The 19687-nt window shown below is 52.5% G+C and overlaps 3 protein-coding genes across 7 annotated transcripts; 2 read left to right on the top strand and 1 right to left on the bottom strand.

The window, feature by feature from the left end:
- Nucleotides 1-4521: 4521 nt before the first annotated feature.
- Nucleotides 4522-7747, top strand: ANAPC15 (anaphase promoting complex subunit 15). 5 transcript variants are annotated; one of them, XM_058545719.1, is made up of 6 exons: nt 4535-4622; nt 5205-5303; nt 6071-6200; nt 6744-6803; nt 7107-7244; nt 7399-7747. In XM_058545719.1, the coding sequence occupies exons 3-6, from the start codon at nt 6081-6083 to the stop codon at nt 7456-7458; spliced, it is 378 nt and encodes a 125-aa protein (XP_058401702.1). In that variant the 5' UTR covers nt 4535-4622; nt 5205-5303; nt 6071-6080; the 3' UTR covers nt 7459-7747. The 5 variants fall into 5 exon arrangements, with proteins under 5 accessions (XP_058401700.1, XP_058401701.1, XP_058401702.1 ...); XM_058545717.1 differs by lacking the exon at nt 5205-5303 and having other exon boundaries at nt 4522-4622; XM_058545718.1 differs by lacking the exon at nt 5205-5303 and having other exon boundaries at nt 4523-4622; nt 7411-7747.
- Nucleotides 7748-8182: 435 nt separating this feature from the next.
- LOC131408686 (transmembrane O-methyltransferase-like) lies at nt 8183-10777 on the bottom strand. Its single transcript, XM_058545725.1, is given in 4 exon segments — nt 8183-8471; nt 8473-8706; nt 9178-9374; nt 10504-10777. Coding segments are annotated over 4 exon segments (777 nt in total). The 5' UTR covers nt 10763-10777; the 3' UTR covers nt 8183-8384.
- A 2662-nt stretch (nt 10778-13439) lies between these two features.
- LAMTOR1 (late endosomal/lysosomal adaptor, MAPK and MTOR activator 1) lies at nt 13440-19114 on the top strand. Its single transcript, XM_058545715.1, has 5 exons — nt 13440-13605; nt 17170-17315; nt 17568-17645; nt 17988-18114; nt 18483-19114. Exons 1-5 carry the CDS (start codon nt 13564-13566, stop codon nt 18573-18575), a joined length of 486 nt encoding a protein of 161 aa, XP_058401698.1. The 5' UTR covers nt 13440-13563; the 3' UTR covers nt 18576-19114.
- The last annotated feature ends 573 nt before the right edge of the window (nt 19115-19687 follow it).

Below are 19687 nucleotides of genomic sequence, written 5' to 3' on the forward strand. Positions count from 1 at the left end.
TGAATGCAAGATTGACGTTCTTGTGTGGCAGCTTCAGCCTGGACAAGCCACTTCACTTTCCAGAGCTTCACATTCCCCGTATGCTAACTGGGGGCAGGATTCCCAGGGCTGGGGTGAGGAGAAGAGGAAATTATGCATGTTAAAGCCCTTTGGAGACCAAACATCCCTCAGTATGCGTGAAAGATAGTGACTGTCCCCTTTGTCCCCTACCTGGGCCAGCCATTCTCCTCAAGGATCATGGAGGTGGCTCTCACTAGCATTAAATTCACATCACTCATCTCTGGCCCTTCCTGAATCCTGGAGAATTCTCTGCACAGAGCCATGGATTTCTCTCTCTAGCCTATGGGCTCTGGATTTATTTCTGACTGTTGGGAGATCCCCATCCTGCCTCCTGCTTTTGGCCCAGGCCCTGGCTCCTGTAAAACACAATGAAGGAGCAGGTAACATCTCAAGACAGAAAGGGCCAGGTCTGGGGAGCGTCTTCCAGGGACTCACATGAGAGCTGGAGACATGGTTGGGATATTATGTTAGAGAAAACAGAAGCTGGGAGATGGGAAGGGACCTGCCAGGGGTCCCCAGAAAGTCAGTAATTGGGCCAAAGTAAGACCCAGGATGCCTGGCTCCCATCCCATCCACTCCATCTTAGGGCCATCAAAGCCCTTCCTCATCTGAGTCCTCTTAACATTCTTTCTCATCTCTCTCTCTGTCCCCAGACACCTAGTTCTCCCCAAAAGGATTCTCACTGTTCTCCAAACACATTATCTGCTTTCAACTCATGCCCTGGCATGTAACATGACTCTTTGTGCATCCCCTTCTCTCATTTGTCTACTGGGTGAACTCCTACTCATCCCTCAAGGCCCACTCAAATGTTTCCTTCCCTGGAACAAAAATCTAAACTCAGTTTATCTAGGACCCATTCATCTCTCCCCACTCTGTGCTCTCATAACACTCTCTACATACATTGATTTTAACATTTACTACCCTCTTCTCTAATTGTCTTAGTCCTCATTAGACTGTATTTTTCTCTAGAACAGGGATTATTTCTGCTTCATCTCTCTTTCCACAGGGCCTATCAAGATGTCTGGTACTCAATAAATGTTGACCAAACACTGGAACAAATGAAGGAATATGAGGCAAATTTCTTAACCTCTCAGAGTCTTAGTTTTATTATTCTTGAAATGAAAGAAAGTGAAACACTTGGCAAGGACAAATGATGGATAATGATGTAAAACAAATGGCACCATATTTGACTCAGTTGCCTGAGACAAAAATGGAGAATTGCCCAAAATTTCCACTTCTCCCTCTCCCTTTTCCCCTCCCCTGGCTAACTAGTCACCGTGACTTGTTGAATCTGGCTGAGGACCTCGTTAAGAAACTCTAGGTTATTGGGGAAGTTCCATCAGGCCAGAGCTTGTCAGGAAGGATGGGAGGCGAAGGGTGCTGGAGGGAGGGATCGTATAAGGGAAAGAAGCAAGAGGAGAGACTGATGGGGACACAGGCCACAGGGGGAGCAGATAAGGGACCCAGGAGAAGAGAGAGGTCAGGCTGTGTCAGGTCTATGTCTTGGAGACATAGACACCACCCAGTGTGTGCCCTCAAGAAGCTTATGGTCTGCTGGGGAAACAAACAGAAACAAACAACAGAACTAGGCTGTAGAGGAGCACTACCACCTTCCTGATACCCCTTCTTTACTTGGCTTCCATGATACCACCCAACTCGCCTGGCTTTCTACTTATCCTTTTGGCCCTCCTTCTCAGTCTGATTCACTGCTTCTCCTGGTTTCCTCAAATTCTGAATTTTGATGGAAACTATTTTCCATCTACATTCACTCCTTTGGTGATCTCATCCAGTCTCGTGGCTTTAACTACCGTCTATGTGCTGATGACTCCCAAATTGATACCTCCAGCCTAGATCTCTCCCCTGACCTTCAAACCCATAGCCCTCCTGCCCCCACAACATCTCTACTCTAAGGGGCATCTCAAACTCAACATGCCCAAAAATGAGCTGCAGAGAGTTTCCCAAAAAACCAGCAACTCCCTTGTCTTTCCCATCTCAAGAAATGGCAACACCGGTCTTCCAGTTGTTCACGACAAAAATCTTGGCTCCTTTCTTCCTCTGATGCTCTACATCCAATCTGTCAGCAAAGTTTGTTGTCTCTAACTTCTTAATATATTCAAAGTTCAACCATTTCTCATCCCCACCTCTGGACTATTATAATAGGCTCCCAACTGGTCTCCCTGCTTCTGCTACTGTCCCCCCTGAATCTTTTCTTCATGGAACAGAGTAACTCTGTTAAAATGTAAATCAGATTGTGTGGATCCTCTGCTCAAAACCCTTCACAGGATCCTCAACATGGAGTAAAAGTCACACTCCTTATTATGACCTGCAGGGCTGTACTATCTGGCTCCTGCTACCTCACGTCCTCATCTCCTCCTCCTTTCCCCATAGTACACTATGCTGCAGCCATTCTAGGCCCTTTGTACTTGCTCTCTCCTTGAAATGCTCTTCCCTAAATATCAGAATAGTGCTCTCTTTGTCTCTTTTTCTTCAGAACTTTACTCAAAAGTCACCTTCCCAGGAAGGTCTTCCTTGGCCCCCCACCTAAAATAAAACATCTCCCCTGCCAGCTTTTATTCCTATTTCTCTGATTTATTTTTTCTCCTTAGTATTTACTGCAATCTTAAGGCTATATATTTTACTTATCTATCTTCTTTATTGTTTATCTCTCTCATTAGAATGGAAGTTGCATGAGGAGAGAGATATTTTGGGGGGGTCTGTTTACCATTGTATACCCACTACTTATAATAGTGGCAGGCATATAGTAAGGCACTCAATAGGTATTTGTTGAATTAACGAATAAAAAGGGTGGACATTTCCAAGACGCAAATTTTACTCTTTAATGAAAAACTTGATAACAACCAGAGCTGCTTGGAAACATCATCACATGGATATGCACAGTACACTACCTCTTTTTTTTTTTACAATGTTTTTTTTCTGTGTATGAGGAAGATCAGCCCTGAGCTAACATCCATGACAATCCTCCTCTTTTTGCTGAGGAAGACCGGCCCTGAGCTAACATCTATTGCCAATCCTCCTCCTTTTTTCTCCCCAAAGCCCCAGTAGATAGTTGTATGTCATAGTTGCACATCCTCCTAGTTGCTGTATGTGGGATGCTGCCACAGCATGGCCAGACAAGCGGTGCGTCGGTGCACGTCCAGGATCTGAACCCAGCGACCAGCAGCAGAGCGCGTGCACTTAACCTCTAAGCCGTGGGCCGGCCCCTACACTACCTCTTAAAAACATAACCTCGGGCCTGCCCGGTGGGGCAAGCGGTTAAGTGCACGCGCTCCATTGCGGCAGCCCAGGGTTCGATCAGGGCGCACACCCACGCACTGCTTGGCAAGCCATGCTGTGGCGGTGTCCCATATAAAGTGGAGGAAGATGGACACAGATGTTAGCCCAGGGCCAGTCTTCCTCAGCAAAAAAAGAGGAGGATTGGCAGATGTTAGCACAGGGCTGGTCTCCTCACACACACACACAAAAACGTAATCATCAAATCCTCACATCAACCAAGGATAGGAGGAAAGCTGGGCAGAGATTATGATGCTGGTTGTAGAGGAAACTGAGTCCAGACAGGGAGAAAGGACTTGTTAAAGGTCACACATCGGTTGGGGCAGAAGCGGAACTAAGGATGATTGCCGGCCCTGAAGAGGCTGGTGGGTGATGGAGCTTAATGGGGGTTAGGTTGGAAGGACCTCTGTTGTAAGAGGCATGAGGATCTCTGAAGGGGAGGCTGAGTCAGAGGTTACTAGAACAAAGGCATCAGGAAAGGAGTGGGCGAGATGACGAGGCTACTCATAAGTGTCTTTAGCCCAGGCCTGGAGAGGGCAGCTGAATTCCGCAACAGCAGAATGCGGTGCCTGGGGCTGACTATAATCACTCAAGCTCTTGCACAACCTCAAATGCAAAACTGGACAGGCAATCTTAAGAGACCAGTGAGTCCACTGAAGGTCTGTAGAGTCTGGCTGCCCCACTGGACTGTGAGGTCTTTGGGAGCAGGGACCATGGTCCCAGATTTATACCCAGCTTCTAGCAGAGCCTGGAATACAGTAGGGACTCAAATATTTCTGTTGAAGGCATACATAAATGAATGTATGCGCCCAAACGGGAAACTGAGGGTGAGAGAGGACAGACAGGACGGGGGCAAAATCACCCAGCGATTCTGGGGTAGAAGCAGACTAATTTTCTTCTAACGCAGCAAGACAAACAGCCCTAACACTAACACTGGCTGCTGCCAGCTACCGCATTTTTCAGCCCCAGTCGGCGAGCAAATACCGCCTGGGGCCGGAGAGGCGGGGCTCACTGGGGCCGTTGGGGCGTGGCCAGGGTGGAGAATCCGATTGGCTGAGACTCAAGGCGGGGCCAATAGAGTAGGCGCGGCAAACTTTCACCCCGACAACGTGCTAAGGTGTGTAACGTCACATCCGGTCTGGTGGGCGGGAGTGGGAAACAAAAGGAGAACAAACACGCATGCGTTTGGTGTGGCCCGGGTCTGGTGGGTCCTTCCGCTCAGGCAGTGTCAACTGCTTCCGGGTCGCCGCGGGCTGCCGCCTCCCGGCGCGGTAAGTACAGAAGCAAGGCTCTAAGGCTGCTGCCTCCTGTCCCTTCCTTCCTCCCCAGGGAAACCCCGTTCCCTTGACTCGCCTCCTCAGGAGCTCCATGTCCAGACTCCTTTTAACGTTAAAGAGTTCTAGCTCATTGGCTGCTTCGTCGAGACTAAGCCCCACCCCGCCACACAAAGTCCGTCACTCATTGGTGTCACTTCCTGTCACGCAGCATTTCTTCCAGTTAATTGGCCCTCCTCAGGTCCCGCTCCTTTCGCGTTTAGCAGCCCTATAAGGACAAATGCCCGTCTGAGTCCCGCCTCTGCCTTCTTCCTGTTGGTCAAGCCCACGATCGTAAATAATAAGCAAAAAATGGGCGGCGGCTTTGCGGCGAGGGGTTGGGCTTTGGAAGCCTCGGCTTCTGTCTCTGTCTGGCCTCTTAGTACTTCTGGGACGTGAGGATGGGTGCTGTTGTACCTGTTACACGGGTTGGGCAGCTGGGGTCCACGGAAGGGCAGCGGCTGGCCCCAGATCGGTCAAATAAGTTAGGGCAAAAGCAGAACTTGCTGTAGATCCTTTTCTCCTGTTCATATCCTCTAGTGCCGGGCCTGGATCTCTTTCCCGGGGGAGTTCTATACCCCAACTCACGCTGTGACCTAGAACCAGCCAGTCGTTGCCTGTCGCTGCGCCTGTTTTCCTGTGAGCCAAAAGATTTTAATTCAGATTCTCTGGGACCTTTCTGTGGGTCATCTCCCTCAGCTACTGCATCCGAGTTGAATTTATTTGTTCTCTCACGTTAGTTCATCCATTCAACCTTCTATCTACTTATTTATCCATTTACTCATGCCTTTAGAATGTCTCACTGAACCATACTTGCACGGAGTAACTCCCCGTCCCCCCCCCCCCCGTTGTCCCCCCCCCAGGTTGGCTGTGGTTCATGAGACATGGTTAGTGTCCTAAATTTCTGACACTGGGTGGGTATGGTATGGACCATCATAGAGGGCAAACAGTAGGTCTTAGTCTTTGAAGGAGGTAGAAAGTGTGTCAGTAGAGCCCAGCTACCTCTAATTTTGTATAATTTTGTAATGCCAGTCTGCATTGTGGATTCCTAGCTCTGCATTTGGCTCCCATTCTCTTTCCTCCTTGAACAGCTTACAAACAGCTTTACTTATCCATAAAGCAAGTTACTTAATTATCAGAATAACTGTGAGGATGGTATAATTGTTATTATCCCCATTTTACAGATGAGGAAACTGAGGCTCAGAGAGGTTAAGTGACTTGGCCAAGGTCAAACAGCTAGTAAGTGGCAGACCCAAGACTCAAACCCAGGTCTGTCTGATTCCCACAGGGAAGGGCTGCTTCCCTGCTACCTTCCACTCCACCCCATCCCCAAATCAAACTGTAACAAAATAAAAACCAAAACCAAACATATCTGAGAGCTGGATTCACCTGATCCTTTCCCTCAGTCTAGGAGCCATGTCCACCTTGTTCCCCTCACTCTTCCCCCGTGTGACTGAGACACTGTGGTTTAATCTGGATCGACCTTGTGTGGAGGAGACAGAGCTGCAACAGCAAGAACAGCAGCATCAGGCCTGGGTGAGTGAGGACCTAGCACAGTGGTGGAGCCTCAGTCAGGGACCCCCCTCCCTTCACTGGCCATGACCCAGCCTCACTCTGGAGACCTGCCCTGGAGGAGCTTTTTGCCCTGAGCTGGGAAGAATCAGACTGGGAGCTAGGGGGCCTAGATTCTCATCTTTGTGTTACCCTAATTTGCTGCAGGACCATGGGATCTCTGGTCCAGATTGGAGCCCAGGCTCTTTTCCCTAAAGCATAGGAAATAATAATTTTGACTATTTTTTGAGGACCTAGCAGATGCCATGTTCTAGGCTAATAGTCTCTCACTTCACCCTCACCATAATCTTATGAGGAAACCAAGGCCCTGAGAGTTTACGTAGTTGGACCAAGTTCATAAGTAAGTGGCAGATGATAGGAGAGAAAGGTATTGAATCTTCCTGAGAACTGGAAGGAAGCTTCTCTTCCATTGTTGGGGGTCTTCTTGGGGGCAGCGTGGGCCCGTCCCATGCCCCTGACCTGCCTTGCTTGGGCCCTGGCCCTGCTCTCCTCCCACTTTGGCCACAGCTCCAGAGCATCGCAGAGAAAGACAACAACCTGGTACCTATTGGCAAGCCAGCCTCAGAGGTGAGTAGCCCCAGCAGGTGGGGCCTGTGTGGGGACTAAGGCTCTGTTCTAATTCTGCCCCTGACCTTGGAGCAATTGTGGTCCTCAGCTCTGGATGGAAGCCAGAAAGAGGAGATAGAGGGGGTGGGCATTGGGCCCAGCACTAAGGTCCTGCAGAACATGCACCAGCCTGCTAGACTCGGGGAGGGCAGATTTGGGGAGTAGGGGTCATTCACTGGCCCCAGAGAGAGGCTCCAAGTGGGCCAGCCTTTGAACTGTCCAGCCAGGCCTGTAGAGCCTACAGGCTGTCCCCTGCCTCACCAGCACTATGATGACGAGGAAGAGGAAGATGAAGACGATGACGAGGATAGTGAAGAGGACTCAGAGGATGATGAGGACATGCAGGACATGGATGAGATGAATGACTACAACGAGTCACCTGATGATGGAGAGGTCAATGAGGTAGGCGGGGGTGTGGGGGAGGGCCGCTGCTCCTGGGCCCCTGCCCCTGACCTAATTGGCGGCCGAGGGGTACAGGCACCCTGGATCCAACCACGGGTAGGATCTGGGATGGGGGCTGGCTGGGTGGCTGAGGCCCCTCCCCACCCACACCCAGCCTCCTCTCCAGGTGGACATGGAAGGCAACGAACAGGATCAGGACCAGTGGATGATCTAGGTAGACAAGGCAGGGTGGCCCCAGGGAGATTCCAGGCCAGTCCAACCTACCCTGCACCCCCTGCAGAACCAGCTGATCGCCCCAGTGCCTGAAAGCTCACCCTCGGGCACCTCCTCAGCTGCTGCCAGGACCTGGTCTCCTTGGCCCCTCCCGGGCGGTCAGTCTGCCCTTGAATCCCCAGGGCCTGAGCCCACGTCACTTTGCTGGCCAGTACCTCACTCCTTTATTGCCATGTATAGTCTCTTTCTAACTCTCTTTAATAAAGACACAGGACTGATTTTTTCCCCCATGTCTATTCCCTATTTTTTGGTGGGCTCAAAGGAATCCAGCATCTTCTCTTGAGTTTTAGCGAGAGGGCACTCAAGGGACTTCAGGCAAACCTACATGGACATGTGGACCAGGGCTAGGGAAGGCCTAGGGTCCATTGCCATTTCCTCTGTCCCAGCTTGCACCCAGCCATTCCTGCAAGGCCTGTAACTCAGTGTTTACTGTTTCCTCTGATCCCACACAGAATCGCACGGGCTGGGGAGGGCAGGCTTTCTGAGGCCCAGAGCTGGGAGGCCCCCGGAGCACTCCCAGCTAGCTTCCTTGGTGTTAAGAGAGCAAATTAAATCTCAGAACAAGGCAGGGACTCTCCTGGTGTCATCCAGCAAATCAGTGACAGAGCTGGGTTGGGAGCTCAGGCCTCTTGCCTGTCAGTCCATGGCTCTCTCTAGAAGGAGAGGGACCAGTGGGACCAAGCAGCCTGACAGAACTTGATGCCTCAGGTCAGTGTGGAGCTGGAATGGGGCAGAGGTGGGAGGAGAGCCTCCCCAGCCCTGAGCCCAGCATGTGTCAGGCCTCAAGCAGGGAGGGGAGGGGATGTTCTGAAGTCCTTGCTTGGGTGGGGGTGTGGAGGCAGCAGTAAGTACCCCTGGGCGTAGACCTCAGCCAGGCCCTGCATACGTGAGCTGGGCTATGCCATCCTTGATGGCAGGGAAGTCTGGGAGGCCAGTGTGGTGGAGGCGGCAGCGGGTAGCGGCCACAGCTCTTGGCGTACTGCAGGAATCGGGGTGCACCAGGGAAGAGCACGTGGTCAGCCAACACAGTGGCACCAGCTGGCAGCAGGGTGTGGGCCTCCAGCAGCTGCAGGTCCCTCAGGTAACATCGGGGCCGGTGTGCCAGGAGCACCAAATCTGCCCGACTCAGCTGGTACCGGGTTCGTAGGCGCGGGATCACCTCTTCTGAGCTACCCACGATGAGCTCTACCTGTGGGGGTGGGAGGAGCTGGAGGTGAGGGTGGGAGGGATTGTTCTTCCACACCAGACCATACCAGGATCTGGCTTACTTTATGCCAGGCCCTGGCGTAGGTCTCCACAAGTGTTCTCACATTTCCTCTGGCCTCAGAATCCAAGAAGTCTGGATCAGTATTGTGATTTCCTTTCTTCCAGTGAAGAAGCTGAGATTCAGAGGAGAAGTGCTTTGCCCAAGGTCACACAGGTAACAAGAGGCAGACCGAGTTTTGCACCCAGATTTGCTGGGCTCCAGAGACGTTCCTCTTAACTGCCTGTTTGTCATCCAGCAGCAAATATGTGCAAATGACTTGGAACAGGAGCTCACACACCCTCCCACAGGAGCTGCTTCCTTCTCCTAGGTGGGATTCCTTCACAGGGGAGGCCTGGCTAGGGAAAGGCCTGGGGTAGCAGGGAAGAGACCAGGGTTGGGGAGGTGGGGGCTGACCATGCGCTCGTCGAAGCCAGCGAGGCGGATGAGTTTTTCAGCCACTGCTGCTGTGCGTGGGTCCCGCTCCACAGTGAGAAGGCGACCCCCAGGAGGCAGAGCACAGGCAATAAGCAGTGTGGAGTACCCGCAGTAGGTGCCCAACTCCAGCACACAAGCAGGGGCCTTCTCTCCCATCAGCCGCGTCAGGATCTGACCTGTGGGGGAGATAGCTATTGCAACAGACGTGGGAGATGGGTGCAGGGTCCCTGACAGAAAGGGATCTCAAATGCCCACCTGCCTTACTGCAGCCCCCAACCAGCTGCGGTCTCATCTCTCTCCTGGACTATAGCTCCAGCTGCCCCACTGGGCCCCCTGTCCTCCAGGCTTGCCTCCTTCAGTCTAGTCTTCACACCAGCCACTAGGAATCTTTCTAATAAACAAATCTGACCCTATCACTCCCTGGTTCCTATGATCCTAAAGGCCTTTGGGATTGAACTTGGGATCCTCAGCCTGACATTCAGGACCTTCTTGAACCTGATCCTACCCTACCTTGCCAGTTTCAGCTCTCGATTCTTCCCACCTGTAGCCTGTACTACAGCCATCCCAAACAACCGTGGCCAGAGTCAACTATGCTGGCTCATTCCTCCATGCCACATTTGTACATGTGGCTGGCTTTGCCCTTGCCCACCCCTGTCCTCATCTGCCTGGCTAACTCGAAAGCAGTCCTTCTAGGCTCGTTCAAATGTTGCTTCCTCTAGGAGGGCCTGCGCAGAAACAACTACTGGGCTTCTGAGAGGCCATCTTCCAGGCTCCTGAGACCTTCGCTAGAACTTCCGGTTTTATTCCCCCTTGTTTTGTTCATTGAATATCTTTCTAACCTTGAATGAATTTCTTAAATAAGACTCTAAAAGCACTTGTGCTGGGAGCTGGGACTCAGACAAATCCAGACAGACAGCTACCCTGAATGGCATGTGGGACCCTCCATGGTGGGGAAGAAAGACTCAGACACAGATAATTACAAAGTTAAGGCTTATGTGCTGAGATGGTCATTCCTCTGTGTATCATGCCCCCTTTGAGGCCAGCAGTTGTGGCTGATCCATCCCTGTGGCCTCGACCTCCTTCTCCCCCAGCATCTAGAGCATGCCTGGTACAAAAGAGGTGGCAATAAATGTTTGCTGGATGAATGAATAACCTTGCCCAGCGCCTTCAGTTCCAGAGAAGAAAAAAGAGACCTATGGAGGATCAAGAACTTTCCCAGTTCACCCAGTAAGGCAGTGGCAGATCCCAATCCTCCTTCACCATCTCGGGGGTGCTTCCTGGAGCAGAAGGTTAGCGAACACTGACCTTTGGCAGGCCCCATGTGGCTCAGGTACTCGCAGTGGCTGCTCCAGTGGTCCAGGGTGGTGAGGATGTGACCGGGGTCCCCAGGCAGGGCATGGGTGAGCACATAGCTGAAGGCCCGCTCCTCAATCCACAGCCCTGAGAGGCAGTCTCGCAGGCTCCGCAGCAAGACTGTGCGCACCAGCAGTCGGAAGTAGTGCCGGTACCGCACGAGCAATGTCACCACGAGTGGCAGGAAGGCCAGAGCGATGGCAGGGGACATGGTCCCTACCTGGGCCCTGGGGTGGAGGGAGGCAGGGAGGGAAACCCACCATTTGCCTGTCATTTATGCAGCCCTGACCAGTAGCAATTATTATCCCTATATTTTACAAACCATGGCACAGAAAGGGTAAGTCTTTTGTCCAGAGTCACACAGCAGAACAGGGATTTGAATCCGAGTTGGTCTGATTCCAAGCCCATGTACTTTCCAGGACTCCATGCTGGTCTAAGTTTAGCACCCAACCCCAAACCACCTCTTCCCACTTCCAAGCCCTGGTCCTATCTTCACCTTGCTTCCCCTACCTGTTTCCCCACATCTCTGTAGTCACCCCTTCTTCAAGACCCCTTTCACCAGTTCCCCTCTAAGATACCCTCCTCCACCCTACCCCCTGCCTGTTTGGTCTCCTCTGACCCATTAATGTGTAGCAAAAGAACACAGCTTTGTCGTCAGAAACACCTTCAGTCACTGTGCTCTGCCTTAGTAAAAGGCAATCAAACACTTATTCCATAGGGTTTAGGATGAGATTCCTTCTCACCCCAGGACTCTCCCTCTCTCTGCTCTTCCCTGGGGGTGGGAGGAGTCCTTGTTCTATATTTCTTCTCCAGTCCTATCTCCCCTCCCCTGCATTCCCCTCTTCTCCTCTTCTCTCTCAGAATTTCCTTCACAAGGGTATACACACAGCACACACTTCCTCCCCACTCAGGCCTCTTCTCTCAGGCCCCGATGGGGGATAAGTGCTCTCTCCTCTCCCATCCCCTGGACCATTCTCTCCCTGCTCCAGATGTGACCCTTGTGAGGCCCCTGGTGGTGGGGACTAAAAATGAAAGTGAGAGTTATGAATGGGTGTGAACAGGTGACTGGAGATGAGTTTGAACTGGTGTGCTTGGACCCCACACTCAAGAGCCCTGCTTACCTGGGCTGGAGACTCCTGCTTGGGGAAGATCAGAGCATAGGACCGGAGGGGGAGTCTTTGTGAGCAGAGAACCCTGAGGCAGGCTGGACCTGCTCTCAATTATTGATGCTGAGGCTGCTGCTGTCACCTGAGACCTGCAGTTCAAGTTACTAGCCCCAGGGATAAGCTAGAGCTGACTCTTACCCTTTGGGAGCCCTCAGAGAACTTACAGAACTCCTCCAGGGTCTTGATTTGAGGGGCAATAAGAGCTACTGGGTTTGGTGACCTCTCCTCCAACCCCTTGGATGAGGACAAGGGGCATTGTGTAAGCCAAGGTGAGGGGGACGTGGTAATTTACTCATTAATTCAAAATTCAAGTTTTCTCTAAGCAAAGTGCCAAGGCTTGGGTCCCAGAGAAGAGTCAGATCCTGTCCCTGTCCTCCAAGATCTCCAAGTTTAGTAGAGGAGACTGACCCAAAAGCAGAGAGTACAACATAATGTGATGCTCCATGAATACAGGGATTTTTCCCTGTTTTGTGAACTGCTGCATATCCAGATAGAAGTGTGTGGCACATTGCAGACTCTCAGTGAATATTTGATTCAATAAATGAATGAATCAATGCTGGATATGGATTAAGCAGGAGAATATTGTTTGTATTGAGTCTTTTTTTTTTTTTAAGATTTTATTTATTTATTTTTTTTCTCCCCAAAGTCCCAGTAGATAGTTGTATGTCATAGCTGCACATCGTTCTAGTTGCCGTACGTGGGACTTGGCCCCAGCATGGCTGGAGAAGCGGTGCCTCGGTGCGCGCCCGGGATCTGAACCCGGGCCGCTAGCAGCAGAGCTAGCCCACTCAACTGCCAAGCCACAGGGCCGGCCCATTTGTATTGAGTCTTGAAGACAGAAGGCAGACCTGGTGGGGAGACAGTGTGTGCCAGCCCACATGTACAAAGTCCAGGAGGTCGATCAGGAAACTGCACGTATTTCTCTATGGCTGGCGAGGCATCCCCCAGTCCCTCCAACAACACCCCCCCACACACCAACGCCGGGCCTGAAGTGGAAGACAGGTGCCAGGCTCTGCAAGATCTTGAATGACAGACTTGGACCTGTGTTACAGGTCCAAGGGAAGACATGGGATAGTTCTAGAACACGACATTGATGGTCAGCTGTGTGTGTTAAATTACTACAGCTGCTGTAAAAAATCAGAATTGAAGAGAAATGCCTGAGGGCAACGAGATCAGTGAGGTGACCTCTATCTTCTCTATCAGGATTGAGCGCCACTCCGCTTCAGCCCGTGAAGGTATAGGTCCCTTCCTTCAGTCTCAGATCCCCAGTCCAGACTGAGAACTCAGTTGGGCGCCACACCCTCCATGTGTCCCCCAACTTGGCGCCTGGCATTTGGGGCTTACGTGTGTACACCCCCACTGTGCGCTCTAGGAGCATAGGGCCTGCATCCCACTCGCCCCTCGCATGGCATTCAGGAGAGCGTATCATAATGGCATTTGATATAAGTTAGCTCGCAGGCCCAGAAACGTAGCCAGACGGCCACACGACCACATACTATAACTCACTCCACGGCCTCTACGGCCCTGGATAAACGACTGGATCTCAAAGACGGGGAAGACGCTGAAGTCATGTGATCCGCCCCCTCCCTTTCGTCGCATCACGTGTCTCGAGTCTTGGTCCCGCTGAGTGCGTCTTCCCATTGGTTGACGATGATCACGCGGTGGGGGCGGGGCCGGAAGCCGGAGCTTCGGCGGTACCAGCCGCCGCCTAGCGGCTCTGGGGAGGGGTAGGCGAGGGTGCGGGTGGTTGCTTGCTGGATGCAGCCACGGGTCATGTGACCGGAAGGGCTCCTGACGGACGCCGTCCCTCCTCGGCGCGGCCTGAGCGCCCGGCCCGACCCCGGCCATGGGGTGCTGCTACAGCAGCGAGAACGAGGACTCGGACCAGGTGCGGCCGCGGCGGGCGGGGGTCGGGAATGAGGGCTGAGTCCCTGGGACGTGGGGCCCGGAAAAAAGACTGCACAAGAAGGGGAGCTGGTGCGGGGCTCACTGAGTACGGAGGCCCGGAGGGGACAGATTGCATAGGGGACTCCGGGCCGGGCTCCTACCGGTGTTAAAGCCCCAGCTCTCTACACGGTCCCCGCCTTGGGGTGTGTAGGCAGCCGCGTATCCCGCTCGCTCCTACCGTTTCATCGCCCCCACCCTCAAACGTTTTTACAGCTTCAAGGATCCTCAGCCTGGGTTCCTGGGAAGCACTCCCTTCCCAGCTTCCTGTGCCTTTTCTGTGCTTGTATTAGCCGGCTTTGTGAATCCAGTGTAGAGATGGATAAGCTGAGGCTCTGATTAGTTTGTCCCGAGATGAAATAGGAATCTGTGTATCTTTTCAGCCTCTGGGGTTGGAGAAGGAAGGTCACTGCTGGTTTGGGAACAGAGAAGGCCTCTGGAAGTTGGTGGCATTTGAGTTGGCCAGTGAAAGATTTAATAGAGACGATGAGGACATCGAGACGTGGGAAATTGTTTGGGAAGCAACAAATCGGGTTTAGCTTTGGCTGGATTGGAATAGAGAGAGAGGGTGGGGAGCTCAGTTTGGCCTGCCTCAGTGCAGTTTTTCCCTGGAGCCTGAGGGTTCCTCTAGCTAGAGGGGTGCCTGTCCTGGGAATTTGGCTGTAGGTCTGATCCCTTTGCAGAAAGGATTAGGCTGGGGAGACTTGTACAATTTTGAATTCTTCCCCTTCCCCTTGGTGCATTCTCACTTCTCCCCACACTTTAATCCCTGCCCTCCCCACTTGACCTCCTTTGAGGAAGGGGAGACCTTTTTCCAAAGATGAAGTCTCAAGCTGTTGGCCACTCACCTTTTCATTGCCTCTAAGCCTGGGTTCTGTATTTCAGCACATACTAGACACAGAGACAGTAGAAAGGTTTCAGCAGGTAGCTCACAGTCTGGTGGGGTGAATGGGCACAGAAATGGCTTATATCACTGGTACTTGGGAAGTAGGTCTTTCCCCAGTGACTCACATGAACCTATTTTGGGGTAGGGACTTAAGCTTGGGAAAATGTCATTTGTATGGAAGGCATCGGTGGCCCTTGGGCCTCATTGAATCTCCAAACACCCAATGAACACATACTCCTATTTCCTATGCCTTATGTTAGTCATGCATCACGGCCAATACCTCTCACTTCTCCCCAGCCTGTTAGAGAAGGAGACAATAGCCCTGCCGACTGGGAAAGCTGTGGCTTAGTGGGAAATTGTCCCTTAAAGCATAATATGGATTTTTGCAGGGAATGAGCTGTGAGAGCTGGGCGCATTGCTCTCCTGAATCTCCACCTTCCCGGTGACAGGCCATCACTTCTGTTTCTAGCCCCCAAGGGACAGTGCATGATCAGTGCTGGGTGTTTTGAGGCCTCATGTGGCAAAGGTCTACAAGCCGTAACCATTCACTATCCTCAAGTCCCTCTTTCATCTCTTGGGCAGGCCCCTCTCCTACTTTATTCTCTGCCCCTTTGTTACAATAATAAAGAGAAATGTACAACACATTACAGTTTTTAGAGGCCTTTACAGTTATCGCATTTGACTCTTGCCAAACATCTGTCATATAGGTACTGGTTTTGTGTATTTAAAGTTGGAAAAGGTGCAGACAGGTTAGTGATTTAGCCAAGGCTACAAAGCTGGGAAGTGTCATAGCCAGGGTGTTTTGATACCAAGCCTTATGCTTTATCCATTGGGCCAAGCTGTCCCTTCCAGCTGTGCCCACAGACCAGGTGGCCAGTCACGGCCAGGCCACATATGTGTCTGTGCTAGGGTGACAGTGAAACCCTGACTCATGGGTTGACATTGATGGACAAACTTTGGTGTGAAAAACCTCCCCCATGCTCCACTTGCCCTTTGGGGGTGGGGCGATGTTATCTGTCCACTCTCATGGGGTAGCATGGCCTCTTCTGGGAGTCTAGGCCTCAGGAAAACACCCTTGTTCTTGAAGAACCCCATAGGGGAGAAACTGCCCTGTCCTGCAGGACGATCTGTCTGAAGTGGGGCTGGGGCAAGGAGGGACACATAGGAAGCAAACTCAGGCTTCATTACGGAGCCAGCTTTCCTTAGGGATAGTTTAATGTTTGGCAGCATTTTGTCTTTCTAGCCCTTTAATACTTAGCCTGTAGTTTAGGGAGGAGGACGGGTGTCTAGGAGTTGGGAGGTGGTGGGGCAGAGGCCCACAGCTTCTGTCTCGTGCTGTTGGGAACTGAGGACACTTGGGCAACTTCAGCTTGAGAAGGAAGAGTAATGTGAAAAGGCTGGGCCTGCCTTGGGTGGGGCAGGCAGGGCAGGAGGAAGTGGCCCTCTATAAGGAGAGTTGTGGTGTTGTGGGCAGGGGAGCTGGGAGCCTGCAGTGGGAAAGTCTGTGGTAGGAACTGAGATAGGCCTAGAATGGACCACTGAGGAGGCTGGTGGTCTGGCACTCAGGGTTGGTGAGTCAGCATTAGCCAGGATGGGCCCCTTGTCCTTGGCTTTGTCTTGGGCACCTTTGCTCTTTATGGCTTGGATAGATACCCAGCAGGTCTGCTTATGCAATTTGCAGCTGACATAATGCCAGCAGGGATTTGCAGCTGATGGGCTCAATGTACGTTCATATCCAGAAAGATTGCAGTAGATGAGAACAGGGACTAAAACAGGACAAGGAGAAACACACAGAATTATACAGCACCAGGGAGACCTGGTTTGGCCCAGGTAGTTCTGGGGGTTGTGATTATCAGTGTAGGCTGGCAGTAACAGTGCTGCAGAAAATTGTGAAGCAACGCTAATAGAGGTGTGGTGGCTTGGCAAGGGAGGGAACAGCTCCACTGTTCAGGTCAGGTCAGGACACACCAGGTGCACCAAGTTTGGTTCTGGGAGCCCATACAAAGAGAGCATCAGAGGAGAGTGAACAGCTGCAAGTGAAAGGGACCTGCCCTTAAGAACAGAGCACGCTTGGACTGTGTGACCCAGAGGGTGGCGCTGTGACTCCCGCCCTGAGATAATATGAGGAATGGCCTTTGAGAAGTTGGGCTTACTTTCCCTTGCGGCTTAGGGCCTTGTCTGGCCTCAAAGGGCCTCTCCATCCTGGGAGCAGACAGCCTTGCTGGAGAGGGCCTGGTCTGGGGGATTGGGAGGGCCATTCTTGGGCTCCTGACTTATATCAGTTTCCCCTCCACATCCCACTTTTCTGGCTTCCCCCCTCCTCTCGCTTCCAACCTCCGGTATCTTTTATCTAGCAGGTGCTGGACTATTTTCTGAAGCTCCAGGGCTGTTACTGAATACCTGCTTTGTGCCTCTGTCCACCTTTCTCAGGGCCTCTAGGCTCCCAAGCGCAGGCAGGAATTGAGTCTTATCTGACATTCCATACAGTTGGGCACTTGGAATGTCCCTAATAAAAATATTTTTTGGTGCTTAAAGCTCAGTGTTGGTCTGAGAGGAGAGCCCAGGGAAGGCAGGTTGGACTAAGGGCCCTGGGGCTGACTTCTCCCTGCTGGCCTCTCCTAGGACCGAGAGGAGAGGAAGCTGCTGCTGGACCCTAGCAGCCCCCCAACCAAAGCCCTCAATGGAGCTGAGCCCAACTACCACAGCCTACCTTCTGCTCGCACAGATGAGCAGGCCCTGCTCTCCTCCATCCTTGCTAAGACAGCCAGGTGAGAATCACAGACGCAAGCCTGGGGCAGAGCTCCTCCATCCATGTTAAAGGTTGGGATAGAGGGAGCCAGGCCCAGGACATGGGGGATGGGACAAGGTCAGTGGGGAGAGGTACCTCTGGGCCCAGCCATGCTCCAGTGGGCAGGCGGCAACACTGGTGTCAGATAGCCCTAGAGTTAGCACTTGGCAGCGAGTCCTGTCTGTCTCTCTCGAAGCACCTGTCATGTTCTCTCTGCCTCCTCTCCCCAAAGCAACATCATCGACGTGTCTGCTGCAGACTCCCAGGGCATGGAGCAGCATGAGTACATGGACCGGGCAAGGCAGTATAGGTAAGCACCTGGCCAGCTTGGGTCCCTCAGGCTACTTGGGCTCTTCCTGGCCCCCCATCCTTGATCCAGCTTTGGAGCCTGGGCCCCAGTGCAGGCTCTTCATTTGGGTGCAGCCCAGAAGAGCACAAATCACTCAGGTGCCTCAGTAGATGTTCATGTCAGCCCTGTTTGCCCTGTGACACTGAAGGGTGCAGAGACCAAGGGAGGTGGGCCCAGAGTGAGTTTGTGGTGAGCTGAGGGCCTGTCACCCTGCCTCTCTGGCCTGAGGGAGTGAGGCGTGCCTGGGCTGGGCTAGGCAGTCTGTGGCCTGACTGCCCACCCCCACCCCTCCCTCTTGGCCAGCACCCGCTTGGCTGTGCTGAGCAGCAGCCTGACCCATTGGAAGAAGCTGCCGCCACTGCCGTCTCTCACCAGCCAGCCCCACCAAGTGCTGGCCAGCGAGCCCGTTCCCTTCTCTGACTTGCAGCAGGTGAGCCACTCCTTGCCCTGCCCCTGCCTACCCTTCCCACACTGCCCAGACTGTGGCAGAGGGTTCACCCTCTCTGCCTCAGAGGAGGTAGGGAAGTGGAGTTAGGGAGCCTGGTAGCTTGTGGGCCCCACTCATTCCCACCTCAGTCTCTTACTTTTTCTCTCCTCCCTAATCTCCCCTCAACCTTTATTCTCTTTCTCTTTGTTCTTTTCTTTCTGTTTTTCCCATCCCTCCCTTTCTCTTTGGCTTCCTGTCCCCCATCATCCCCTTCTCTCTCTTGTTGCTATCCAATCCCCCTCCCTCCGCTTTCCATATCTCCCTTCTCACTGTCTCTCTCTGTTCCTCTCCTTCCGGTCCCTCTGTCGCAGGTCTCCAGGATAGCTGCTTATGCCTACAGTGCACTTTCTCAGATCCGTGTGGACGCAAAAGAGGAGCTGGTTGTACAGTTTGGGATCCCATGAAGAGAGGGGTCCTTGGAAAGCTCTTCTTCTCCTCTCTTCACCCCGTCTCCACCTGCCTCCCCTGGGCCCCGGCCTCACTGCGGCTTATACAGTACCTAACCTGCTACTAATCACAGAGAAGAATGTGGAGGAGGGGGAGAAGAGCGAGGCTAGAAGCCTGAGCAAGTGAGGATGGAGCAAGGGAGGGTAGAACCATTTGGGACTGGCCTTCAAAGCCCTGGCCAGGGGTGGGGTGGGGGTCAAAAGGACAGGGCCTGGTAGGTCTTCACTGTCACTGGGGAGGTGGAGGTACCACTGTGAGGGTGATCATTAGGGGGCCTGTGTAGGCCCCCATCCCACCCTTTCTCTTGGCCTCACTCCTGTCCCCCACTCCCTGACTTGGTGCTCACATGCACCTCACTAGGATTTGTGACCAGGGTCTGGACGAGCTTGAATTTGAATGAATTGAGTTTGTATTTCTAGCACCCTGGGTTTTTACATGTTTGGGGGATTTTTGGTTTTGTTTTGGTTTGTCACCCTTGATAAAGGAAGTATATTCATCTGTGTGCTGGTTCCAGCCCTCTGTCCTGCCCACCTCCTTACTACTTACTCTGGCTACTCAAGTCTGTGAGCAGCAAGATGGATGAGTGGGAGAGGGGTGTCTTCTAGGGGCCCTAAGAGGGATCCAGGAGATAAGAGTTCAGGTCTTAGCTGAGACTTGGCCTGAGCTAATTCAAACTGGATGATAAGACTGTGCTTTTCCCTTCTCCAGTGATGAGAACACTGTGAAAGCTGAACGAACTTGAATCTGAGGCAGCTGTCACCATTGGGGGCCCTGCCTCAGGCTCAGTAGAATTCGCAACAAGCCTGGTATTGGTGGGGTGGTGCAGGCAGACCAGGAACACTTGATATGGAGTCAGCAAGCCAGTGTTTTCAAGCATAAGATTCTTTTTATCAAATGAAATCTCAAACAGAATCCCAACATACAAAACATTGAGAGTGGAACTACTCTGATCTGACTGGAGTGGGGGGATTCAGGGATCACAGCCCATCTACTTAGCCTCCGGTCATGGAGGCCTCTGAGGCATTTCCACAGAGCCATGACGCTTTGTAAAGCAACTCTAACCCCAGGA

This window comes from Diceros bicornis, chromosome 7, assembly GCF_020826845.1.
Source record: "Diceros bicornis minor isolate mBicDic1 chromosome 7, mDicBic1.mat.cur, whole genome shotgun sequence".
NCBI classification, from domain to species: Eukaryota; Metazoa; Chordata; class Mammalia; order Perissodactyla; family Rhinocerotidae; genus Diceros; species Diceros bicornis.